Source organism: Lathamus discolor, chromosome 3 (genome assembly GCF_037157495.1).
Source record: "Lathamus discolor isolate bLatDis1 chromosome 3, bLatDis1.hap1, whole genome shotgun sequence".
In the NCBI taxonomy this organism is placed as follows: domain Eukaryota; kingdom Metazoa; phylum Chordata; class Aves; order Psittaciformes; family Psittacidae; genus Lathamus; species Lathamus discolor.
The window spans coordinates 115,598,245-115,625,795 of NC_088886.1; the positions used below are offsets into that span (position 1 = coordinate 115,598,245).

Here is a 27,551-nt window from a genome sequence, read left to right on the forward strand (position 1 = left end):
GACTCCTGCACTACTCTTTATAACAATATTCCAGTTTAAGAAGCTGTTCTTACTTTTCACAAGTGCTAAAAGTACCAACCAATGCTTTATTTACACTTCTTTCAGCTTTCCCCTACACATGGTAACCAATTAAATAGGTATTACTGCAGCAACAATTTAGAATCTACCTACCTTTGGGGAATTTTAGAGCAGAGGCAGACACAGTGAAGGCCAGTGGGTTTCTCTGTTCAGCAGGAGATGCTCAAAGAGTGTGAAAATTTTAACCACCAAAAATGCCTTTGAGCCAAAATAGAGCAGTCCTCTCTTCTTCCCCCAAATCCTTTCTCATACTTGAAGTAGAATAAAAATTAGTACTATCAGAAGTAATTTTCTAGGTAAGTGTTTCAGTCCATCAATCAGACACATTAAGTATTACCAGAGACAAAATTTTATTTGATTCTTGAAAAAGAGTACAGACGTAAGTACAGATATAGAAGCTTAGTTGCCAATTATGCTAAGGTGTTATTTATGACTTAAAAGAACTCTGGGTAAAGTGTTGGTTAAATTCAAGCAGGTTTTCTTCACAGCTTTGGGCTGCCTAGTGCAAATCTCTGTAAAAATCTGGGCCACACTGTAAGTTAACAATGAGGTATTTTGCTGCTGCTTAAACAGTTCAGAGTTCATTTTGCCTAATCCAAAATAAGCCTTGTTAAAAACTGCAGTAAATGCTCCTACAGCCCTTCACACTGGCTTACATGAATGTAAAATTATTCTCTGCTTCCCCAGGTATATCATCTCCAAGATGACTCCCTAGAAATATAAAGAGCAAATATTTTGTTTTAGCCTACTGTATCACACCAAAGGTATCTGCAATGTATATTCAATTATATCATTAATTAAGCTAGAATTTCAAAATGTTGGACCATTTGAAAGATTCAGTATGCAGCAGTTAGCAGTTTTGAAACAACTCATTGTTCAACTTCTACTTTTCAAGTATACCATGTACTTTAAATAGAATTGCTAAATTAAAAATGTAAATTGGACCGTATCTTTTAACAGTTGGTGATTTGTCTATTTTCCACTTTTTATTATGCATAATTTTTATAATAAAGAAGGGATTTTTTTTCATTCCTGTTCTAGTTGATAGCAATTCTTCCATGCTTCTCAAAGCTAATGTAATAAAACTACATAAAATGTTTAAGAAAAGACCCATTAAAATATACAAAGCATACTAATTCATGAAGTCAAAGTCAGAGCAGAGTAGAAATATAAGCTTTAATAAAACTATGTCTGTTGTAAATAACTATTCAAGCACAGTCATTTTTTTTTTGCAAATTGCATGGGATATAGCTTAGTGTACTCGAAGCAAAGAATTGCTCAGTGGGACAAATGCATCTTAGTCAGAAATAGATTAAAAGATACAGCTGAGCCATCAATAAGAACCAGATAATGCAGTATTATTTGCTGTTTGTTTTGAAGATGTAATTGCAGATCCCAGGATTTCAATAAATCTGTGCACATCATGGAAAGAATTGTAGAGAGGAACTGGGGTAACACGAAGAGCATTTGGTTCTCGTATGTCACACTGCAAAACAGAAAGGGAATACTTAGTAAGTTCCTGATATAGTTGAAGATGTCCCTGCTCATTGCAGGGAGGTTGGACCAGATGACCTTTGAAGGTCCCTTTCAACCCCAACTATTATATGGTTCTATGATTTATGTCAGACTGCATTTTTAAATCTCATCCTTTGTCTTCAAGGAATAATGACTGGACTGACAAGGAGACACATGTAAATACTTTGGGGCCCTCAAGAAACTACTGCAAGGAGCATTATTGTGAAGAATGTAGCAAGAGTGGTGTTTTGCCTAAAAAAGGATGCAAGGCTTAAGATGGGCAGGACTCTAGCAGTGCCATTGAGGGGCTCCACACCAGCTATATATCTCCACAATTTACCTTAACACCTGTATCAACCCGCAGTTGAAGAGGCACACAGGTGACAAAAAAGTCACCACAAAACAGAAACATGCCAGTAGACAGTGTCTTGTACAAGTGCAAGTAATATCACAGGACTTCCAGTATTTTTCCTCCCCCCACAATGAATTTGAACATTCTGCTGAATATTGTCTCATATTTGAAGCATATTACTGCATCGTGAAGACAAGCCAACAGTGTAAGGCCCTGTGCCCTCTTAAAAGCAGCAGTTCCTGGAATTCCCTGGCAGCACCAAAACAGCAGCGTATTTAGCCTCAGTGAGCTGTCCTTTGGGGACACAAGTCACGAGCAGAAATAAAAACTGTGTATCATTTATATGGCATTAGGCTATCAGCCTCACCTCCCAGCACTTCTAAATCAATGAATGTATAGCCTTAAATTTAGCTTTTATACTTTTTGAGAAGTACTAACTGGCAACTTGGCCATTACATGGCACCGCCATTCAGTGGCCTCTTTTTCTGAGTGTTAAAACATATCTCTAAGGAAATGACAGCTTTGTAATTCCTTCAACTCAACGCCTCACAAAGAGCAAAGGTTTTGCCATTTGCAGATGAGGAAAGGAACTGGTGGAGGTTCAGAGTTCCCTGCCATTGTCAGTCCATAGGTGTGTGATTTGTGGTGTTGAGGACAGTGACCACTGCCTGAACCCACATCCCTGACTGCCTGCACCCCGGGATGGCTCAGACCAACTCTTTGGCTTTCTGGCCTCATGTCTGGACCCACAGCAGGGGACCTGGACATGCACACTTAACAAGAGATGCCTGTGCAGGAGGTGCATTGCAGCTCTGACATACTCATATTTGTGTTTTTCCAGTGATTTGGGATTTTTCTTTTTTTCTAATTTCCTGTCTTTCCTGTTCAGACCATTAGCTCTAGATCCATAATTCCTCCCACTGTAACACACCCATAAAGCAGCTTTAACTTCACTAGCTACTCCTGTGTGTCATTCGCAGAACTACTGGAAATAAATCGAGAGAGGGCAATATACACATTAACAAATAATTTATAAAGTAAGACATTTGATTATTTGCATAAGTAAAGATGGAAGACACTATGTAACCAATTTTCATCATTCCCAGAGTTTTTGCCCTTATATGAGACTATATTTGAATAAAAGCAAAATTATTAATTTGTTCTGCTTCACAAAACAGTGCATAAGAAGATGAAGTTAGATATACTCACAGCTACTCCTCTCTTTTCCAGCTCTTTAAACACAGATTTGATTGGAAGGGAAAAAGACAGCGTGAGCTGACATCCTCTTTCCTCAATCTGAGATGGTGTGATTATTTTTACAAAGGGCTTCTCTGGATTTCTTTTATCTTCATTGTAGTAACGTTTTATCAGGTATTCCAAGTAACCGGTGAGTAGAATGGATTTCCTTCTCAATGCTTTCATTGTAGTTTGACCAAAAACCTGCAATGAATTTAGATCATTAGAATGATAATATAGTAAATATTGTGATTTCTTAGCAATAGCTAAAAAAAGAAAAAACTTAGCCATGTTAAATATCTATTGCTACAGATAAGAAAAAGGAAATGAATACTAAAAGGGTAGATTTCCATTCTCATTGGAATCAAGTGGTAATATCAGATAGACATTATACATAAACATGTCATAATTGGGCTTTTTAAAACAGGGCTTTTTAAAACAGAGGATAATGTTATAATTCTAGATAATGAAAGACATTTCAATCTACTGTTAAGTTTTACATCTATATCTGCATGAATGTACTTGCACACAAAAAGTTTTCCGAGACTGTTCATTTGCACATCTGAAGAGGATCCATAAATTCTCATACATGGAACAGGACATAAAATCACATACAGGTTTTTTCCTGTATGTACTGCAAGTAACAAATTCCAAGGTCAAGACTGAAACATGACTGATCTACAAATACTTGTTTTGGAAAACACAAAATTTATACTAATACTGACTTTACTGCTTTAAGTCCTGTAGAGGCTCTGCCTCTGATAGTGCACATGAAGAAAAAAATTTTCACTTGATTCTGGTTTAATAGCTCTATGCTCTTACACAACTGCAAGGACTGGTGAGCCGCGGAACTCAAAATACCATGAGACATGCAAAAGTGACTGCTTAAAAGTGACAACGCTCCTTTACCACAGAAACAAGAACAACCAATATGGCAGGAGAGTTTGGGAGAAGGTAAGGCAGCTTCTACTTGTGCTCTCGAAATGTTCAGTTACAGGGAATAAAGGAAACTGTGACCCTGGAAACAATTTACCCCTGTCTTCCTGAAACCCTCCCTTTTCTTGTTCCCAGGCAAGTAGCTTCAGAGAATAATGACAAGATACAGACATGCAAGTACCCAATAGTCACTTTGAATCACATTCTGGCACATAAATATCACTGCTCGGGGACAATTAGGCCTCCACTGACTGCAGCTGCAAAAGGCGGAAGTCCTGTATGAAAACCCATGATCTTCACTCTCAAGAAATCAGTTCTCCACACTGAAGGAGCAACACTTTTAAGACTACTTATAACTTGGAAGAGAGTATAAGGAGGTAACTGAGAAATCCTACTCAAAATATAACAAAGTCTGTTTTCCAGCAGCACCTGGAAATCACTCTTTTTTTAGAATATCTCAACTATTATTTTGTGATTCTGTCACAACCACCAGATGCTGCACAAAGCCAAAAGTTCCTACATGTGTTTCTGTGAAACAAAATATGGCTTCTGTAAGACAGTCTTTGCATTGAGACAGTGCAGATATGGAAATGAATGTAACAGAGATCAAAGCCATCAGCAGTCAGCACTTGCACAGGTCAATAAAAATCTAAAGGTACTTCCATCACCACACAGGCAGGCAGAACTTACACGCAAGCTTCTGAGCATTACTAGAGGTAGAATGTAGACCTGCCTCCCATTCCTCTGGGCTTTGCAGCAATACAAGAGATGGATCTCAGGCTGCATGCAAAAATCTGTTTCCTCAGGCTTTGTACAAGGAATATTTGGCCTCCTGGGTGAAATTTTTTGGAAAAGATCTTTTAAATGTGGCTGTGGAGCACTCCCCTTTTTTCCATAAAAGGGAGAAGCTACTGCCATAACAGCCATTTTAAGCATTACTGAGGAATAATGTCCATTAACACTTGCAGTTTTCATTGTTTCCATTGGAAACACTGCCTTCTGCTTAATGTGTCCCAGTGAAGGTGGCATGCAATTTCACTAGCCATCTCTTGCCAGACATGAAAACTATTTTGTTTCCCACTGTATTAGAGCAGTTAGCACTGGGAAATCCTGGCTGTGCCAAAAGGTAATGCAGGCATAGAAAGGGGAGGTGATGGAAACTGCTCAGCCCTCATTGTTTGAGGCTCCCTGCAGTGGGCTAAATGACATCAACCCACACAAACTGGAGTACTGACAATCTGGGTCATAGCAGAATAGCTTTCAGTTTATCTCTATGGTCACATAAAGTTTAAAAAATTATATTGGATGTTTAAGGGCTAAGAAAATAAATTACCATGCGGAACAAGCAGCACTCCTGTGCCTTTGCAGTACTTCAGCATTGCATGTAAGATGAGAGAGCACAACTGGCAATTTTCTGGTTATGTTTGCTTACGATACTCTTTTTTTCAGTATATAAAGAGGAACATACAGAGTATGGACATTGTTCTTTGTCCCAGCATCAGCTTTGTCATTACACTAGCATTAATGGAATGCTAGCAGACATAAATTTCTTCCACTTGTGCTGGTGGCAAAACCTTGCTTCTCAAGACTGGCTTGAAAAGCAGCCTTGGCAAAATTTTAATATACAAACATATGTAGCATATAGTAGGAAAAGCTTTATAAAACCATCCTTTTCAGACACAATGATGTGTCCTGCATTTCATGGGTGAATCATCCATAAGAGAAATGTTGCTACATCTCCATAGGAAATGCAGCATGATGCAAGGTGTTTGGAGAACAGCTGCATGCCTTCAGACAGGGCTGAACTGTCCTCTCTAAGGCTGACCAGATGACTTTCAGCCCATTGGTGACACCTTGCTTGAAAGGATTAGCTCTATATGGCAGGACTGCCCTTTCCACAGTGATTCATCTAGAGATGGGCCAGTGGTGGGGCTCTGCTCCTTTGGCCACCAGAAAACTAATGACAAGATGAAAGAAAAAACAGTCCGGAGCTATAGAACACAAATGAATTCCTATTTTAGGAAGTATTCACAGGCAGCTTCTGCCTTTTCTTTTTGTAATCAAAACTCCCTGATTCAATTTAGGCTTCAGGACACTCAGTGGCCACATCTGTTTTCTTTCATAAAGGAACTAAGTCTGTTTTGCTCAGGGAAATATATGGAAAAGCACCTCTGAATGCAACTTTTCAGAGTTATGTGATTCCTTCATCAGAAAATCTTGAACAGCATCCTTCACGAGTTGCACTGAGACAAGCTCTGAGTACCTCCATGGGAAAGGCTGCTGTTTGTACTGAACCACTAAAAGCTGGGACAAACACAGTGCTAGCAGTCAGACTTGGAGGTGCAAACCTCAAGTATACTGGGTTCAACAACACATTTTGTTAGAACAGTGAAGAGATGAGCATATTTATTAAAGGCCTTGATCTCTCAGGTTGTAGGGCTGTTTTGTTTGTTTTTCACACCATCAACCCTTTCTTTTTTAACTATTTTGACAACTTTTTTAAGGAAGATGGCAATAATACACTTAACATCCATTTAACATTTTAATACTCTTACATTCAAGCTCAAAGTAAAGCAACCACTTACCTCTAAACTAGCTTGCAGAGCACATACCAATAAAATCGGAGGATTTGATAACCGAAATCCACTAATTCCTTCACTTAGTTGCAATTCTGGAAAATTAATAACTTTTATTAGTGGTTTTGACTACTTCTTTTTAATGGATTGGACCTTATCTTGAAGTCCCTCCTCACGCAATAAAATATTTCACTAATGTGGCCTGTAGGAATCAGTCATTAAAAGGAAATAGTAATCTATTCACAGCTAATACTTTTAACTTCAAGAGAAGCTCAATTTTATCCAGCAGAAGACCTCATTAGCAGTTTCATGAAAACTAGAGGACTGCAATTAATTTGCTTAAATACTACGTGTTAAGACCACCTTTGCACTGAATCTCTTTTAACACTGGCACAAACCAAAGAAATTCCAAGTCAGCAGAGGCATGCTCATGTGGAGCTGTATTACATGAGCAGGGAATCATGTTCCTTAATTTTATTAAACTGACGAGACACATGGGAGACTGCATATCAACTAAGTGTAGCTTCAGGCCACATAGAGAAGTTTCACAGACTTTAAACTGTGAAATTTCACAAAATGTATTTAATAAATTTATAAAGCCTCACTGTAAGTTCTGTGTCACCGTTTATATTTCATGCTCCAACACCAGAACAAGAGGATGCTGTGGAGGAAAGGTTTTTCATGCACAACAGACTGGCTAATTTTATAGTGATCACTGCTCAACTTCTCCCCTATAAATTGCCCATGGAAATAAAGAAATATTTTTCTTCTTCTAACAGTATTTCAATGCAATTTGTGTCTCCTACTGGCTTTTCAAAGTGCTGCTTTTGCATTTAGTCAGAAAACAAAGAGCAGACTGAGGCTATTAGAGCAGTGTTCTCCAGCCAAAATCATATCAGTCTTGTTACATGTCTTTTGCTAGTTCAGGGAATTTGGAGATGTTGAAACTTTAGTAGTATTTCATGACTATATCAGGTTGACTTACCTTTATTTACATAATTTCTCATTAATTCCAGTGGAACTAATCCTAAAGTAAGATCCTCACTCCTCAGAGACTTACGAGTTTAATTCACTGAGATACTTTGAAGGTTTCATCCATATTCTATATCTGCTTTTTGAAGGTATTTCAGCAAAATGTCTAGAAGCAGACAGACTCAAATTTTTCCCAACATTTATTTTGATAACTTCATTGAATTACATATTTGGAATGAATTTAGTTTAATACCTTTAACATAAGGTCATGCATAAGGAAATACAAGGTTCTATCCTTTCTACTCAAACTACTGTAAAATGAAACTGGTTGTTTACAAATACATCAAGTACAAATCAAAGTGTAAAAGTACATACTGTTTTCCATGAGGAATCGTGTTTTGAAGTCATGACCCCACCAGCCAATTAGTCTAAGATTTTGTAAAGAAAGAAAATTAATAGCAATTTGGGTATACTATCATTTAGTTTACCTATGAGAGTTAAGAAATACAGAAGAAACATATGCATTCTTAATAATACATTGTATTTCTAAAAATGCAATAAATTCTATATATAGCTAACACTAAAAACTTAATATTACTATTTGAGAATTTCTTTTTAACGACTAATGATAAAATACAGTACATCTTTCAATTAACTATTGATTTCTAACAATACCCATTTTGTCTGAATTCATTTCACAAAACAAAAAATAGAACAGAAATATTTCCACTGTTTTGTTCCAAAGCATTAAATTCAAATCCCCTCCTTAAACTTAGTTTCATCATTATTAAAAGCTAAATGGTGTTATAAAATCTAACTTAAAGAGTTAGTAATGGCCAGCAGACAGGCAACAGGACCTCAGAAGGATTGTGTAGGCATTGCCTGTTCCTTACTGCGAGATGGCAGTCTGAATTCTGAGCAAACTTGTCTTCTCCTGAACTGAACTTACTATTCAAAAATATCAATTTTTTAAGATCACCTCCAGAAAAAAAATAATTAAAGATTAATGACTTTGAAAATCTTTTATCCAAACTTGTACATTAAGATGACACTACATTATTAACTCATACTTACAGAAAAATACGTTCAAGGACATAGCTATAAACAGTTTTCCAAAGCAGCTGGATGCACTGGATCACCTAGTGCCCAAGGCACTGCAGATGAAGTCAATATTACAAAAATCAAAGAATCTTTCACCACTTCCCTTGGGTTCTCTACTTCTTAACTCAGTACACGGCAATATCGGTGACTAATAATGTCAGTACCATTTGAAATTTCCCATGTGTAAATGTTATTATGTTATTAAGAAATCACAACCACAGGCTCCTTCCTGACCTTCTAATGTCTTCAGGACTGGACATATAGAACACAGTTTCTTCCAAGACTTCGCTTTGGTTTCTCTATGCCAGGTAGCAGAGTTGTTAGGAGTGAAGCCTGACAAGTGTCCAAAATTTGTAATGGTAAAAAAAAAAGAATCTGTAAGTAAAACTCACAGTAGATTAGCCTTCCTGGAAGTAAATAAGGAAGAGGAAAGTCATCACCCTTTATAAAGCAGGAGCACTTCTTTGCAGTATGCTCAAAAGAGCTTAGTTCTGCAGAATTAGGACCACATTTGAGTTTAAAACTTGTTATATGAATACTGCATAGTATAAAACAGAGTACTTACTATTCCTGTATACAATATAAGTTTTATGTTTATTTCTATGAAAGGCTCTGAGCTGCATCCAAACATAGTGCATGCAGAAAGAACATGCTTTTTTCTTTGTTGCTGCATGTTTTTATTATTCTAAGACCCATGAAAATTAATAGTGCAAGGTATATTCATTTCAAATATGATATTATATTGCCAAAATGAACATACCCCAAGTATAACGCAGTTTCTGCCTATGTGAATTAGTTACTGATGCTTTGAATCATAATAGATATTCCAGATACTTAATATGAACTGTATAATATATCTACCTAAATATCATATATTACTACATAATACTGCTAATGTTAATGACACATACATTCCATGAATTCCAAAATTTTTAAACCAGAAAAATTCCATAGGAAATATAACATTTGGACTATTACTCTATAGCAAAGAGGAAACAAAAATTCTATTTGGACCACATCATAAAGCCAAAGACAAAATAAACATCAACCACAATCCACAATATTACCCAGATAGAGCCTGATGAAAAGGATGCTGGTTGCATTTTGAATGCTCAAAACTTGCTAACTCTGAAGCTGGCTTAAAAACAGACTTCTGCTGTGTCATCACATTTCCAACTTGAAAACCGAAATTTCAGAACTTTTTCCAAAATGACAGAATGAAGGTTTTGTGGTTTGGTTTGTTTGTTGTTTGTTTTTTTTTTTTTTTTTTATGGGTTTTTTTATTTTTTTATAAAAAACAATTTTAACTGTCTTGCCCTTTCATACCATAACCTTGACAATTTGCTTTTTCTCCTTCTTCCCTCTCCCCCACCTCCCTTTTTGGTTGTTCTAGAACTTCAGAGATGTCACGGTAGGTTATCAACTTTGAGGCAGCTCTGGTCCTACACTCTCAGTGATCTAATGGTCCAAATAAATGTCACATTATTTGACATTTATGATGACAGGCTTCGAAGTGTAGAAATTAACAAAAACCAGTAATTTGTTCTTTGCAATTTTCTGTGAAAGTTTTGAAATTAAGGTTGTCACTGCTATGCCAAATTTCAACCTGTTGTGATGGGAAATAGCTAAGGTATTAAACCCCAAAACATAACACTTTATAAATGCTCACTAAAAATAATAGGCAATAAAACTGCACATTAAGATACCGCAATAAAGTTTCTTATTAAAGAGTTATTACTCTGCATGCAAAATGAGTATTTTGAAATGCAGTCACCATCTTGACTATTCCTGCTTCAAAAATGAAGGCACCAAGATCCAAACAGATTCTGAACTCCAAACCGTAATCTTTGCAAAATACATAATGTGGAAGGTTCTAAAAATCGTTATATGATGTGCTTCTGTTTAAAAAACCCTTAAACTTGTTAGTAACAGGACTCTAAAATTACATCCTTTACTGTGGTAAAAATCAGTGTCTGGGAAAAAAAGGGTCTAATTTTGCAAATGTTCCACTCTAAACCTTTAAGAATAATTGCAGAATCATAAAATGGTTTGGGTTGGAAGTAGCCTTAGAGATCACCTAGTTCCAAACCCCCTTACCATGGGCAGGGACACCTTCCACTAGACCATGATGCTCAAAGTCCCACCCTGGCCTTGAACATTTCCAGGGATGGGGCATCCACAGCTTCTCTGGACAACTTGTCCCAGTGCCTCACCACCCTCACAGAGAAGAACTTCTTAATATCTAATCAAAAGCTACCTTCTTTCAGCTTAAAACCATTCCCTCTTTGTCCTATCACTACCTGCTCTTGTTAAAAAGCCCCTCTCTAGATTTCCTGTAGGCCCCCTTTAGGTATTGGAAGACTGTATTAAGGTCTCCCCAGAGCCTTTTCTTCTCCAAGCTGAACAAGCCCAATTCGTTCAGCCTGCCCAACTCTTTCAGCCTGCCTTCATAGAAAAGGCTCTTTAGCCCCTTGGTCATCTTTGTGTCCCTTCCCCAGACTCAGCCCAGCAGGTCCACATCCCTCTTTTGCTGGGAGCCCCAGAACTGAATGCAGTACTTCAGATGTGGTCTCATGAGAGTGGATTAGAGAGGAAGAATCGCATCCTTTGACCTGCTGGTCACGCCTCTTTTGATGCAGCCCAGGATACAGTTGGCTTTCTGGGCTGTGAGCGCACACTGCCAGGTCATGTTGAGCTTCTCATCAATCAACACCCCCAAGTCCTTCTCCTCAGGGCTGCTTTCAGTCCAGTCTCCAGCTAGCTTGTAGTTGTGTTTGGGATTGCCTTGATCCAAGTGCAGGACTTTGCACTTCATCTTGTTGAACTTCATGAGGTTCTCACAGGCCCACCTCTCAAGCCTCTCAAGGTCCCTCTGGATGGCATCCCTTCCCTCCAGTGTGTTGACAACACCCACAGAGGCTGGTGTCAGCAAGCTTGCTGAGGGTGCACTCGATCCCACTGTCCATGTTGCTGAACAGCAATGCTCCCAGTACTGACCCCCAGGGGGACACCACTCATTAAGGGTCTCCACTTGGATATTGAGACATTGACCACAATTCTGAGTGCAACCATCCAGCCAATTCCTTATCCACTGAGTGGCCCATCTGTCAAATCCATGTCTTTGCAATTTACAGACAAGGATGCCATGTAGAACAGTGTCAGATGCCTTGCACAGTTATATTAGTTGCTCTTCCCCTATCTTCAAATGGCATGGTCCCAATCTAGAAGGCTAGAAGGCCACCAAATTTGTTAGGCATGATTTGCCCTTAGTGAAGCCACATTGGTTGTAACCAATCACCTCCTTATTGTCCACGTGCTTTAGCATGGTTTCTAGAAGGATCTGCTGCATGATCTTGCTGGTCACTGGGATAAGACCGACTGGCCTATAGATCCCCAGGTCTTCCTTTCTTTTTTCTTTTTAAAAATGGGGGTTATATTTCCCCTTTTCCAGTCAGCATTTCCCTTTCCTTCAGTTTCCTTCACTGGACTGCCATGACTTCTCATATATGACGTATGATGACTTGGCAGCTCCATTCGCTAGTTCCTTCAGGACCCACAGATGCATTTCATCTGGTCCCATCGACTTGTGCACCTTAATGTTTTACTGGTCACTGCCTTTTATGTGTAATTGCACCCAAACTGTGCTCTTGTCTTGTTATAACACATTGTTAATCAAAAGGGTTATCTGAGCAATGGACAGCTTGTGTTGTGTGTGCGGATGGCATGCTGATGCCAGTCTCAGGTACCTGCAACCTCTCAAGGCTGCTCAGCAGAGGTGCTCCTGACACATCCCAGTAACCAAACTTGTATGAACAGTTGTATCACCCACTCAAAGCCACCTTAGTCTCACTGGCATTTACAAATGGCTCTCCACAAACTCTCAGCACAGACCTGATCCTCAAACTCAACAGCTGGGGCATAGTCTTTGCATTCTACTCTGCATTAATTTTATTGCAGTTTTCTAATTGCAGCTTTTATACGTTTTAATTTTGCTTTTATTGCATTAATTTTATTGTAAGCACAAGCATCTTTGGATTCAGTGCCAAAATTCAGAATAAAGAGAAATAACAACACAACTCTAAAGAAATTAAGAAAAAAATACTCATTGCTTTACATAGCGTACTTTTTGCTCACTGACTAGAGTTTGAGGAGTTTCAATTATTTTTATTGCTATCACAGACTTGTCTGATCATGGATGAGCCATTTAGTCTTTCCATGCCTCAAACCTTCATCTCTAGAAATGCTGCTCAGTACTGCCCTAATTCTTCTGTGAGTAGTGAGAATATATTTGTTTAAATGTTTTTATGCACTTAGTAATAAGGACCATGTAAGAATGGAGAAAAAGATTGACTTGGAGTATCTTACACTGGATTTTCTGTAACGCAGATAGGGAAAGGAATTTGGAGGTAATAGATGATGCCACTGTTTTTTTTCCCTTCCTCTCAGCCTTTCCCTGAATTGCCCTCTCAGGCTCAAAAGTAGTTTCAGTGTTACGCTTTTCTTGCATTCGGAAAAGAATATTTTTCTTGATCCATGTCACCTAACTGGCACTTAGGTTGAGGAAAAAAATAATTAAATAACAAACCCAAACAATATTTCTATCACTTAATTCTACGTGGTGTTTTACAGCTGAAGCCCAAGTGGGTGGAAAATGTTATTTCACTGCAACTCCATCCCTTCCATTCTGGCAACAACAGCAAGGACCTACTCTGGGTTAAAACTTAAACAGGGGAAGTTTAAATTGGAGATAAGGAGGAAATTCTTTCCTGTTAGGGTGGTGAGACACTGGAATCGGTTGCCCAGGGAGGTTGTGAGTGCTCCATCCCTGGCGGTGTTCAAGGCCAGGTTGGATGAAGCCTTGTGTGGGATGGTTTAGTGTGAGGTGTCCCTGTCCATGGCAGGGGGGTTGGAACTAGATGATCTTGAGGTCCTTTCCAACCCTAACTATTCTATGATTCCATGACCAAGGGCTCCCCTGCCGACAGCATGCTGGAAGAGAGAAAAAGATTTCAAACCATATTTGGTGTGGTGGTGAGGGGTCTGCTTAATCAAAACAAAGAATGATTGAAAAGTGACCCCCAGATTCATCACTGAAATGCAGAATTTAAAGATTTTAACCCTCCTGTGTAGGAGAAATTCTTCATATACTGTGAAGCTGTCAGTAATAGAGTATACTTAAGAGTACATATATATATATATATATGGCTAGAGTATACATATATATATACTATATATATATATATGGCTAGAGTATACATATATATACACATATATATATATACACACACACTAGAGTATACATATCTATAGAAATATACATATATATATATATGGCTAGGATTCACATGGGGGATTAAGGCAGTTAGTAGCTAGCCCCTGTTAGACTCTAGCAGTATTTGGAAACCTAATTCTCACTGTCTCCTTCAGAAAACCTTGTCAAGATTGCCAGAAGCTATATTTAAAGCCTTCTTTTATATTTTTTTCCCCCCTCCCTTATGTCTATTTAGATATTCTTTATCCCAAATTGTAGGATTGGACTTCTTTCATTAAGCTCTTCTGTGCAATGTCTTTTTTTAATTTTAAGTAAGATCTGTTGTTAGAATTTGAAAGGCTTTTGAAGCCCAGGTAATTATTAGCTTCGGACTTCTGTAGTTTTGGACTTGCACATATTCTGATGCTTTCTTTACCCTTTTAAACTCATTATAAATGTTTCTTAATTATTAAGCATATGTGACTTGTAAGCAGTACCATACATTATTAATTGACGAGTTTTTTAGAACTCAGTAGAAAAAAATGAAATTTCCTTAATGCGAAAGTAGTAACTTTTCATATTTAATATCAATGAGGCTTTACTTTGTCAAAAGACCAAAGTCATATGATTGTATTAGAGGCTAACAACATGACAGTTTTCTTCTGTGAATTAACTTGCATTTTCAATACCATCTAAACAGAGATGAGTTTTATTCTCTATTTTGAGGCTTGTCTTGGTTAAAAAATAGCTAACTTCACTTTCTGCCTAGAAGCAAGTTTAAAAAGCAAAGACCAAAATCATGAAAAACAGTTTCATAATCTAAACAACGACACTTACTTAACTATGCGACTGTGATGGGTGAAATTAAGGAAACTCTATATTTGAGTAATCATGCTTTTTCCAAAAGTAGCTGGCCAGCTCCTGGAGCTTCACTGTTTTCCAAGGTGGAAAATTTAACACAACTGTTGCCACAATTAGAGGGACTCTTGGGTGAACAGCCTAGGCTTATCGGCCAATCAAGTGCAAGGTGATTTACAGCTGATAGGTATTTGAAGATAAAGGGTACACACATTCTTCTTGAATTGATTTTTTCCTTGTTAGTCTTTTAGACTCAACAGGAGTGGGAATACACCAATTTCAACATGTCCTTCCATATTACCCCTCCAGGTCAAAACAAAAGGAGATTGAGTTCACTTTTGTAGCAGGAAACAAGGTTCTGCGATCAGGGCACGAGAAAGAGAAATGGCTGCAATGCTGTGAATCCAATCAGGGCCCCTTGGAGTTACAGAGCTCTCTGCCAAACCTCTAAGGCTCTTGCAATGAGGGATGATAATTTCATTCACCATGATCAGGCAAAAGAAAGGTATGATCAAGCAGCAGACAAAATTGGAGCCTAAATTAAATCCCAGGAAAAGATATCACAAAAAAAACAACCCCTCTAAGGCTAATGAAGTTGAATTAAAAACTGTTAAATCAGCTTACTAACAACTATTATCATAAAGCGCTCATAGATCACTTTCATTAGCCAAATATCAGATATATGAAAAGGGGGAATACAGCCAACAGTGTGTTAGAACATTTAGTAAGGGGAAATAAAATATTCTGCCTAATACCAGAAATTAAAAATCAAGCAGGGAGCCAATTTAGTCATAGAGATATTAATAAAGTTCTCAGTGATTTTTCTAAAGTACTGAATAGTTCCCAATTATATTATGGTGATAAAAAGGCATATTACATTCTTTAAGAAATCAGTAATTTTTTCTAGGCTGGTTCAAGTAGATTAAATTAAACACGAAGCAAAAGCAACAATCCCTCCTAGAGCTACTGTTAAATGTGAATTCTGACATAAAGGAGACTTGAATAGTTTTGATTACTGTGATGCATTTACTGAACTATACAGTTTCCTCAATACCTTGAATGAATCTTTGAGGGGATGATATCGAGATAGATTTCTAAATAATATATATATCTGATTGAACTATAATATAAAATTTTTAAGATATGGGAAGTTGCTTTTCCTTGGATCTTTGTTGGTTTTTAATATGGCAATCACAATATTAATACAAGACTTTGTCATACTAGGATCCTTATTAGCTAAAATGTAAGGACTATCACCTCTGCTTTTTACCTGAAACATGAAGCAACACACCCTAGATTTTATTTGATTCATAGAAAGTAAGAAAAGTGGGAACCTGAAGTAGGAAAAGTGAAAAACTATCAAATACTAAAAGTGAGTCAACATACAGTAGGAAATCCCAAATGCAAAATTGCATTCTTTCCAGTACATTTCTGCACAGAAGCAGGCAAACTCTTAGTGGAAACAGCAAAAGATTTACTTGATGTTTTTTGTTGAAAATAATAATTTTCCCCCCTTAAGAAAGAAAAGTTCTGTTAGGTAGATACAGAAACGTACAGATTAAGACATAAGAGGGAAGATAATTTCTCTCTTTGTGACCTATTAAAAAGTTAGGCAAAGAATGTCTTCTTTCCATTTTGTTAGAGGTGTGTGACACCAGCTTGAGTGTTGCATCTCTGCAGGTTCATTCAGAAGAAGGAAACTAACTCACTGGCTTCTTTTACTGGGAGAAATCAAGACACAGCAAAGTGCTTTCAAAACTGCCTGTCTCAAGGCGAAGAACAGAGAAGCAAAGTGAAGGCAGTTAACACCAGGTGTCCTTTGAAGTGAGGGGGGGAAAAAATCACAGCAACCATACAGGCTCTGAGGAGAGCCCCAGGATCACTTCCTTGCTAGTTAAAGGGGATGCAAGAGTTGCCCCCAGGCTACATTCACCTTTCCATCAGGCTACGCCTGCTGTGTTCCTTTCATGTGTTCAAACAATTGTGTCTTACACCATATGATGAGAAAAGCTAGAGGTGGCAGATGGAAAACTACATCCTCAAGGAACACAGCCACGTCCCTCTCATTTCCAAGGCTGGGATTGGAAAAGGGCCATGGCAGAGCAGACTAAATGGTGTATGTCCCATCAGTGTGTTGCAGGAGACACGCATCAGAAGTTTGATTCTACTCAGACCTAATATGTAAACTTATTAATCTACTGAATAATTACTGAAGAATGAATACCATTAAACCTTACTGCAAGAATTTGACCAGCCTCCACCTTATAAGAAAAATTACTAAAAAAAATATTAAAATGCTGTGACAAGCATTATGACTTTTGTTTGTTTTGGTGTGTGTGTGGTGTCACCCCTTCCCCATTTTTTCTCCCCATTTTTCAATTTCTCTATTTATAAAAAGAAGGATAACTAAAATCTACCAGTCAATTTAGCTATAATGAAATGTCATTAGCTATAATGAATGACATTTCTGCATATTGTTGGTGGGGTTTTGGACAAAAGGAAGAACAAGTTGTCCAGCAAAGATTTAACTATACATAAAATCTGCCCCCAAAATATCTGCAATCCATACTATAAATGAAAAGCAGCAATCAGTCCAGCACCATGCTTTTTTAAAACACTGATTTATATTTGAGAAATTTTACAGGAACCATGTCACTGTTTTTCTACATGCTTAATTTTAAGGTCTGACTTTTCAAAACTAAGAGTGTCTAAGCAGCATGGGAGTACACACAAGGCACAGGGAATGAAAACAGCACATTACTTTTATACTCACTCCACCTATCCTATAGATGATGCAGAGCTGATATATGGCACATTTATTTGGGTGTAGTCCTGTGGGTTTACAAAGACATATAGCTCCTCCCTCAAACACCTTAAAAACTTAACAGAGTGAAAATGACAAATCAGGGGAAGACTTTCAGAGATGAAAGAATTAGATTATTTATAACAAGAAAAGAAACAAGATTCCTTGAAGATACAGTTTACTTACAAGGGAGGATTTAAAGGAAGATGGAGAGAAAATGCTTGACAGAATTAGGAGACAAGCATGGGAGTCATATAAAAGGAGGTATAGAGCTGAAGAAATGAGAATAGGAATAAATGATGTGAGTGCACATTAACCTCCCTCTTTTTTCCTCCCAGAGACTCACTCCAAAGTTAAAAAATGCTTTTGGATATTTGCCATTCAGTTTTCAATTCAAGAACACAGCCCTTCAGGCCCATCATGGGTCTAGATTGGCCTAATAAATCACTTGTCCCAAGACAATGCAATTAAGCTTAATTAGCCAATGCCTTGATTCCTAAACAGTCTCTTCACAAGGGAGGTTTTAACTTTTGGTTTCAAAATTAGCTCAAGGAACTAAATTGGTCCCACCTCCTTGGCAAAGAAACAGTTCATTTCTGCCTCAGAATGGGATAATTTACATACTCGGGGACACAAGTTGCATTCCATGCATAGTTTATCCATACATTAGTCCACAATTTGAGTCCATTAGGACCAACGACAAGCCCTTCTGGAAAAAGCAGCATGTACACTTCCACTTGTGATCACTGACTTTCCACCTTGCTACATTCAGTGCTGCTCCCTGGAAGTCTCTTACATTGCTTCTTCAGATGTCTTCCTTGGCTGGGCCAAGGCGCTCTGTTCTGCTAAAACTTTCAGTAGTGCTGAGATGCTGACCCTTGAATCTATCAGTTCTGAGTGAGAATTGGACCATCTTAGCCTGTTATTCCTAGAAGCATTTTTAAGAAGATCCAATACAACAGATATAAAACAACCTACCCAATCTTCTTATGACTGTCCTTTTCTCCCAACTCACATTGCTCCAAAGCTACACTTTCAGCATTTTCATAGAAGCTTCAGTTATTTAGTTTGGAGATTATGTAGCTCTAATTCAGAAAGGAATAATGTGGTGTCTCATCGTAGAACAAGAAAATAACTAAAGAAAAACTCAGCTGGAGCTACCAGCCCTGGAAGGGGTTGAGCAACCTTTCACAAAACAGTTACTGAGCAGAGAGGGTCTGCACTGGAGCGGGGTGGGGACCCAAAGCACCTGGGAAAAATGGGAAGGGGAAGATGTATGGAGCTGGAATAGCACATTTTTATTTATCTCATGCCAGAGTAAAAGTTCACATACAAAAAATCAGTCCTGGTCTCTATAAAGAAGTTGTGGGAAACCATTTGTTTTCTGGCATTTTCATTGGAATCAAGACACCAAAAACGAACGTTATCATAGAGGAATGATTGATATCTCACCTGTGTCTATGAAGAAAGTGTTGGAAGATACCTTGTGTTTCTCAGAGCTAATTTGAACTAGTTATAGCTACTTTTTTGTTTCTTGTTCTTTGATACTTTTTTTTATCCTATAGTAAAAGCAGACGTGCTCCTTGGACATCGGCTGCTTTCTGCGCATACAGCATTTCCACACATCACACAAACATTTTATTTTTAAACTCTACCTGGTTCTACTGTATGCTAAAGTTAAGTCTTGATAAATCCTTTAATTTTAAACACTAAACTGTGTACAATTTTCATTTAATCCTCTGCCAAGGCTTATCTATTATTCTGCTGACTTCTTTACATACATTTATTTCCCTTTCATCTTTTTAAATTGTGCTTTACATCTTACAGGGATTTGACTAGGACTTTTTTTCTTCTCCTATCTCAGGACTTTGCATGCTTGTCCCCTCCCGTCCCTTATGCCATGTTGACAGCACAGTTGAACTCACTGCACATTTACAACTGCAAATACTCTGTTGTGAACAACTGACTTCTGTACCTACTACCCTAGGTACTCACAAACATTCACATTTAATTATAGCTATATTGATTGGTAGATTTTAGTTATCCTTCTTTTTATAAATAGAGAAATTGAGAAATGGGGAGAAAAAAAGCGGAAGCGGGGACACCACTGTCATGGTTTAAACCCAGCTGGCAATTCAGCCACAGAGCCCTAGCTCACTCCCCCAACACTTCCTCCCCCCTGGCTCCTGGAGGGATGGGGAGGAGAATCGAAAGAATGTAACTCCCACGGGTTGAGATAAGAACAGTCCAGTAACTAAGGTATAACACAAACCACTGCTGCTACCACCAATAATAATAATGATAAGGGAAATAACAAGGGAAGAGAATACAACCGCTCACCACCCACTGACCGATACCCAGCCCAACCCCAGCAGTGAACTAGCCCTTCTGGGTAACTGCCCCCAGTTCTACATCCTGGGCATGATGTGCTGTGGTATGGAATACCTCTTTGGTTAGTTTGGGTCAGGTGTCCTGTCTCTGCTTCCTCCTGGCTTCCACTCCTCCCTGGCAGAGCATGAGACTCAGAAAGTCCTTGATCAGAGTAAACATGACTGCACGACAACTAAAAACATCGGTGTTATGAGCACTGTTTCCAGGCTGAAAGTCAAAACCACAGCACTGCACCAGCTACTAAGAAGGAGAAAAATGACTGCTACTGATGAACCCAGGACAACCACACATACCAAAACAACCAAAGAAACAAACAGACAAAACCCCATATAACTGCATTCTGTGGAATCTTGGTGGCACAGGCTTAGCCTGCACTGACTGAAGAGTTTCAGTAGCATTTCATAACCCTGCTCTGTCCAGGTCTTTTTTTATCTGAAACCTTCACATAAAGAAATCACTCTAGCACAATTAGCCAGGAATATATTGCATTGTGTTATATAGAGCAGGTATTAAAAAAGCTATTTGCGTATTAAAACAGACTCCAAAGGAGGTGAGATCATGAGAGAATAAGGATATATTGGATGCATATATGCCAGACTGATTCAGTTTTACTGCTCTAGGAAGAAATGGGACTGGCAAAGGACTATCCAACATACTTGGGTGCAGATGTTAATTAGGATGGTTACAACACGTAACTTTTAGACCCATGGCCCTTCCAGTGAATTAGAGAACTATCCCTAGTATGCCGCTTTTGGCTGGTATAGAGTTAATTTTCTCTATAGTAGCTGGTATGAGGTAATTGTTATGCACAATGGAGCCCTGCTTTCTTGGAGACCTCTCAGATCACCTGCCTGCCCATGGGAAGTGGTGAATAGATTCTTTACTTTGTTTGCTTATGCATGCATGGTTTTTGATTGACCTTATAAACTGTCTTCATCTCAACCCATGAGTTCTTACACTTTCACCCTTCCTATTCTTTCTCACATCCTGCAGGGGAGTGAGTGAGCAGCTATGTGGGGCTTAGTTTCTGGCTGGAGTTAAACCATGACATGCAGCTAAGCCAGGGAGTGTATGCTGGTCTCTGCAGTGAAACAAAACAAGTCTGTATTGCCCATAACTTCCATCTGCCAGCCATTAGACTGAAGGATCAAACCATGCTTTTAGGCATAAATCCTTTCCCAAGTTAGTGAATTACCAACTTTTTCAACTCTTGTGGGAAGCTTGCACATCCATTAGGAAGAAGAACAAGACTGGTATTTCCTTTTGTCTCCTGGGACATGGTATAGTATTACTGAATAATACTAGGTTTGAGTTTAAGTTTGCAGTTAGACTGCCACAACCGCTGCAGACTCAAAACACAACGCAGCTTTGGCATGGCCCCCAGTACCCAGGGGTAAGGCTATTAAACTAATAACTCTTTCTCAAGTTGCATTTTAAAAAAAGCAGCAACAAATAAGTGTTTTGTTGTCCAGGGAGCAGGCTCAGGATGGAGGAACAACTGGAGAGGAATCCAGTTTTTGAAACCACACATATCTACAATGTGAATGACTATTTCCTTACACTGCTCTTACTATGAAGCCCCTGGCCACGAATAAGAGCATTCTCATAAAATTAAGTAATTTAAAATAAAATACATACATGCCTTTGGTGATGGGCTTGGGGGTTGAAATTAGAATTTCATATTGAGTTGTTTAATTTTCAATAAGCACCCAAGTCCTTTTTGCCCCAGCCTCAGTCAGCAGCAGGCAAAGGCGCTTGGCAAATGTTCTGGGTCTGCCACTCTGATTAAGGTCAGAACATATATTTTTATGTTGGCATACAATACATTAGTTTGCTATGAAAATAGCTACCTATAAAAATATGAAGGATGAGATAAATTAAATAAATCTATATATGTGGATAAAGTGACTTGCACAATATTGGCTATGTGTTAAAAGTATTATTTCAGAGAGTTTAAATGACAAAATGGTTTCAGCAGGATTGGAATTTAATTAGCCACTTGTGTGGACTGAGATGCAAAGAAACATAAGTGATGCTTTTGTTTTAGAATGAAGTCGTCTGGCCACTGGGTGTCATCCTTGATTCAGATGACAGCCAAAGACTTTTTAGATGCAACATAAAACCTGCAACTTCAGAGCAGTTAAATTCCACTCTATTTGATTGTACAACATACAGCAAATTGCTCTGCATTTAAATCAGCTATAAAATTGAATACTTTGACACAGACAAATTCTCCTTTGTCTCACTGCCTTATTTGGAGACCTTAAACAGCTGGTTGCGTAAAAGAAAGAAAAGTAATGCATATTTACTACAAACAATTTGATGAATTATTATAAAATCTCAGGAAATATGGAAAAAAATAAATAATGCAAAGAGTCTATGCAGGAAGTTTGAAATTATATCCTTAATTGGGCCCCATGCTCAAAACCTGTTTCATATGGGTAACTATTTAAGACATTCAGTATCCAGATTCAGTGCACAATTTAATGGCTGTGTATGAAGAAGCTGGTACAGGAATAACTAATTTAAGCTCTTACCTACAGTACCCTCACAGAAGTTGCAAAATTTCATCAAGGAGTCAAAAAAACTCAGAGTCCTTGAAATTTTCTTCATACTTCCTATTGCTGTTCTGTGATTTCTAGCTGACCCACATGGTTTCACTGCTCAGCAATCTTCCCAGTCCCCACAGCCAGGACTCAGAGGTGTGGACACAGGAGCAATGCCCACACCTGGCAAAAAGGGAAGCAGGAAGAGAAAAAAAACAAACCAAAACCCCCAAAACAACACAAACCAACAAAATCCACAATGCCTTTCCAGAAGTATCCAGATATTTGAAATATTTTGCCAGTGTTCACATACGAGGATCAAATCAGTTTACAACAGATTATATGTCATTGTAATGAGTTTTCTGTTATGGGTGACTAAGAAGAACTTATCAGCATTATTTCATTATCTCCTGGGAGTCTAGACAGTCTGAAACCAGCACATAGTATAGTGAAGTTTTTCATTGTAATATTATTTCTCTCTGAAACCTGATTTAGTTTGCTTTCTTCAAGCTAAAATAAAAGTAAGGGCCAGCAATTTCTTCAAGCATTATAGCCAGAAATAAATGTTTATGTTTGTCAGTGCATTAGAAGCATTAATCCTACTGTTCTTCATATACATACATAGAGTGCAGCCATATAACATTTTAAATAACAGGGTGGGGGGGTTTTAATGCAACTAACCTCAGCTGACAGCACAGCTTTTCACGGATTATGCAGTCTTTGAGAACACATATCTCTATGTAATGCTTCCTAGCTTTACCAGTGGGTACAATTTTAATGAAAACATGCCAGTATTAAAGAGCTATTAGACACAGAGTTGAAATTGTCTTCGATTTTGTTCACCAGGAAAAGACTTCAATAATTTTTAAAAATCCATTTTTAAAGGAAGATGTTAAATATTCTCTTTACATTAAACAGTCTCATAGGCATGATTTAGGTTACTTGGGTTTAGTATTATAAGCATTCTCATTTACGATTATACTTAGGTTAGAACTGATAGCAGACTTCAAGAAGGAAATGCATTTAAGATGTGAACATGTACATTAACAACTTCAGAATTTACTGAAATTAACATAAAACAACCCATCTGAGGTAACAAAGTCAGATAAATTATCTAAGCTTGTACTACCCTTTTCATTGCTAGAATAAGTCAGTAAAAAATATTACTCCAATGACATTTTTTGAAACAGGAAATTTCTTCTTCATATGTATACACATCTGCACACACACATAGGTACAATTAAGAACCTTTACACCTTTTCACTTTTAAATCTGAACTCAAAGGGAAGATATTTTTCCATTTGAACTTCACAGCATCTTTTATTTGGGTATAGAAAAATACTTACACTGGTTTAATACTTTGGGAATGCTTCTGATGAACGTAGGCACCAGCAATGCCGCCTGCTCCAGAATTTAAATACTGCAAAGAATAAATCAACATGTACACTTCATGCTTATTATCTGTAAAGTATAGCTTTACTTCCCTCACCCTGCTTTATAAAACAGACCAATTTTAACATTTCTAGTGTTTTTTAACTGGAGATCTTAGCATTTGTCTCAAAGTGCTGATGTACATAAAAGCAGAAACATTTTTTCAGAGTAGTCCTAAAAATATCTCTCTTGGCTTACGTACGATACTTGAAGTCTAACAGACAAATGGTTAGAAAATTGAAGTATGGCTGAAACAGTCCCATGCCAAAATACATATAGCAGTCATCAAACAATTCATCTGACTGTGTCTGTTGGTTCTTAAGCTCAGGAGAAGTCAAGAGAACTAAAGATATCTTGTTTTATCATCTGAAATTAAGTTTAGACAAGAGTATTCTCTTATTTAAGCACTACTTAAGAAAAGCTTATAGCCACAAGACTTTCTCTGCATGAAAAATAAAAGAAATGCCCCTGATACTGTGACTGGAGACCAGAGTGTGCTTCAGAGCAGATGTTTAACCACCACTAGCATCTATCTCACATCCACAAGACCTTGCAGGTCGTTGATACTGTTATATTTTGGACATCTCATAACAAAGCCACCACGAAAGTCAGTTTCCATGTCCCCACTGGGACTTGTTCAAACATGTATCCAAGTCTTGATCAACAGCTAAGGTGCAATTATTCATCTGACCTGTTTGCTGACCCATCATAAGTGACATTATGGAAAATACGCTCAAACAGTGAATTTTACCTTGTAGGAGCACCAGCATGCAAAGTCTACTCCCCAGTCATGCAAATAAAGCTCTACATTCCCAACAGCATGAGCCAGGTCAAATCCAACAAAGCAGCCCTGCAGAGAAGAGATTACTAATATGCTACTTATCAAGATAATCATCACTATAAAAATATTTTGAAAAAACATCTTTAGAGCTTTACTTGCTCTCTATAAAGTCCCATCTCTTTTGAGTTATTACTAGAAACAAGCTTTCTATACCATAGGTATCTGTAGAAACCATGAACTGTTTAGCGGGCTTGTCTTCAGGAATGATTGGATATGGGTTAGATTCCTAAGCCTTTTCTCATGCAGTAAAGAGGAATCACTTGAAATAAGTGTTCAGAACAATTTCTGACTGTTGTATGGCATGACAAGCTCTAGGCAGAGACAAAATATTAATGTGTATGATGATGTCAATATTCATGAACAATTACATTCTACTATGTACTTAAAGACTCCCTGATATTTAAACTGTGAGGATCTTGCTCTTTGGGAATCCAAATGGGTGAGATGCAAAACATTGACCTTAAACATTTTTGTACTTTTCCCTAAAAGGTTACAAAACATTCTGTCATTTCTCTGAAAACTGTTGTATTTGTCATGACCACAATTTGCACAGGCACTGGGGAGAAAAAAAAATATATATATGTAAGGACCACAGACGTACCTCAAAAGCAGCAGTTTTGCACACAAAATAACCACTGGATGGCAGTATTTTTAAACTAAAAAGTTCTTTCAAGCTTTGCTATTTATTTAAGCACAGAAAAATAAAATTGCCTTTTGTGCCAGGACTACAAATTAAATGCTATTTTGCATTTTGCTTTTAAAACACAAACAGCTTGCTTGCAAGCAGCATGGCAGGACTAAGAGTGAGAGCACAGACTGCAGAAAAATTCATGTCCAATAATAAACCAAAGGATTTTAAGAATCTCTTGCTGTTTCTTGCACAAAGGGAGCCTTAGCTAAATTATTTAATCAGTTCTTTTGTATATTTAATCTTCTGTATAAACTAGATAACAATTTGAATGAAGCAGCATTTTAAGAAGATGTGACACACTAATTCTAATGGAGGCATTGGTGAAGTTATCGGCCTGAGAAGTCACTCCAAAATGATGGGAAGAAAACTCACTGCCATGGAAGTTGCAAGATCTAAACATTGGAATCAAAATTCCAATAAATAGCCTAGCTTTCACATCCTTTGTGGCTTGGCTTCATAGGGACACACACACAAGTGAGTTAAGACAAATCAACTGAAATGGTGAAGCTAATGCAGAGAAGCTGAAGCACTGAATGCCCATGGGAATGCTCTCAGAGATAAAATGGCCTTGGTTCAGCTACAGCAAACTAAAGACAATCTGCTAGAGAACAAGAAGATTTTTGTAGGCTTTTAAGGAATTAACTTCAAAATTTCAGTTGACTGGATTTAAACATTTACAGGTATTACTTTTATCTGTAAACTCAACATGCACAAACTTTCTTGTGCACTGACACTGGCTGGAATAGACCAGCTTGCACCCACACCATGGGCTTACAGCCCTCAAACAGGAGAGCCAACAACATACCACCATCTTCCTGAACCTCTTTAACTGCTCCCCAGCACTTTGAAATTAGTTGGTAAATCTTACTGGACACTATTTAACTTACTAATAAAGCATAGCCTGAAAATCTGGGTTCATTGCTGGCAGGTTTCCTGCATCATTTCAGAAACTCTTACTTGTACCATTTCATTCAGGTCATCATCTGTAAGTTGGGTCATGCTGGCTTGCTTTCCCTGGTAGGTGTCTGGCACTAAAGTCACACAAACAGCAAATGTTTAGCCACACAGATTGCACGGGAAAAGTAAAACAAACTGAAACAGCTCTCCCTGCACAAGCCACGCAGAACAAGGACTGCGTGGGAGTGTTGCTTCCCCAGACTAAGGGGAAAACAGAGCTTTCCATCTGCTCTGGGCAAAGAGGAGGACGTGTTCTCCCCTGCATCTTCCGTTTTATTCTAACATCTAAAAGTCATTTCTGCAAAGTGTCTGGGTAGCTGCTGATAACCAGCAGGTAACAACTCAGCATGGACAATGACATTTGGAGAGCGGGAGAAAAATGACAGTTTCAGACCAGCAAAGCTGGGACATTTAGAAAGAGAGACAGGAAAAGAAATTAAGATGAAGGATCTTAAAGCTCTTCCTACTGGGACGCAAGAGATTAAAATACTTTGCATATGGTACAGAGTCAGTGGAAAGTACAATATAACTTATGAAATGAAAATTGAATTTGAAAGGTAGTGTCCTAAAATTCAGCCATTTCTCCACTCATAGAAGAATAAAATGACTCAATCCCTTCCATTCTCTAGAGCAAGTTCAGAAGAATGAAACAAGACAAACTGTTACACCCTCGTCAGCCTGCTGATGAGTTTCTTGCACAATACATAGTAATTTTGATTTATCTGAGAGACCTAAGATGGAAAAATAGCCTGAGGTAATTTTTCAAGCTTAATTTAGTTCATTTAATATTTAATGACTTAATGAAGCTGTCTATGTGCAGAGCTTTCACTCTGGGAGGAATCTTAATGTACGCAAAGAACTTAGGAAATTGGCTTAAAAAATGTAAAAGGAAATCAGTAACTTAATTCATAAATGATTGACCTCAAGAATCCTAGGACATTTTCCAGACCTCTGAGCTTGCAGCTCAAATCTCTAGACAAGCCGTGATAGGCCACAACACTGCAGGGTTTTATTTC

The 27,551-nt window shown here is 38.0% G+C and overlaps 1 protein-coding gene across 3 annotated transcripts in view; it reads right to left on the reverse strand.

The window, feature by feature from the left end:
* Positions 1–411: 411 nt before the first annotated feature.
* The window catches only part of KYNU (kynureninase), a 57,507-nt gene continuing 30,367 nt past the window's right edge, over positions 412–27,551 (reverse strand). The window contains exons 9-14 of one of the 3 annotated variants that reach the window (XM_065671280.1): positions 24,798–24,896; positions 23,962–24,035; positions 8,041–8,093; positions 6,703–6,788; positions 3,155–3,385; positions 412–1,564 (exon numbers count right to left, since the gene is read on the reverse strand). In XM_065671280.1, coding sequence (XP_065527352.1) covers positions 1,412–1,564; positions 3,155–3,385; positions 6,703–6,788; positions 8,041–8,093; positions 23,962–24,035; positions 24,798–24,896 — 696 coding nt within the window. In that variant the 3' untranslated portion in view covers positions 412–1,411. Of the gene's footprint in view, positions 1,565–3,154; positions 3,386–6,702; positions 6,789–8,040; positions 8,094–9,000; positions 9,100–23,961; positions 24,036–24,797; positions 24,897–27,551 lie in introns of those variants that run through there. The other 2 variants (XM_065671281.1, XR_010610821.1) reach the window with 2 other exon arrangements.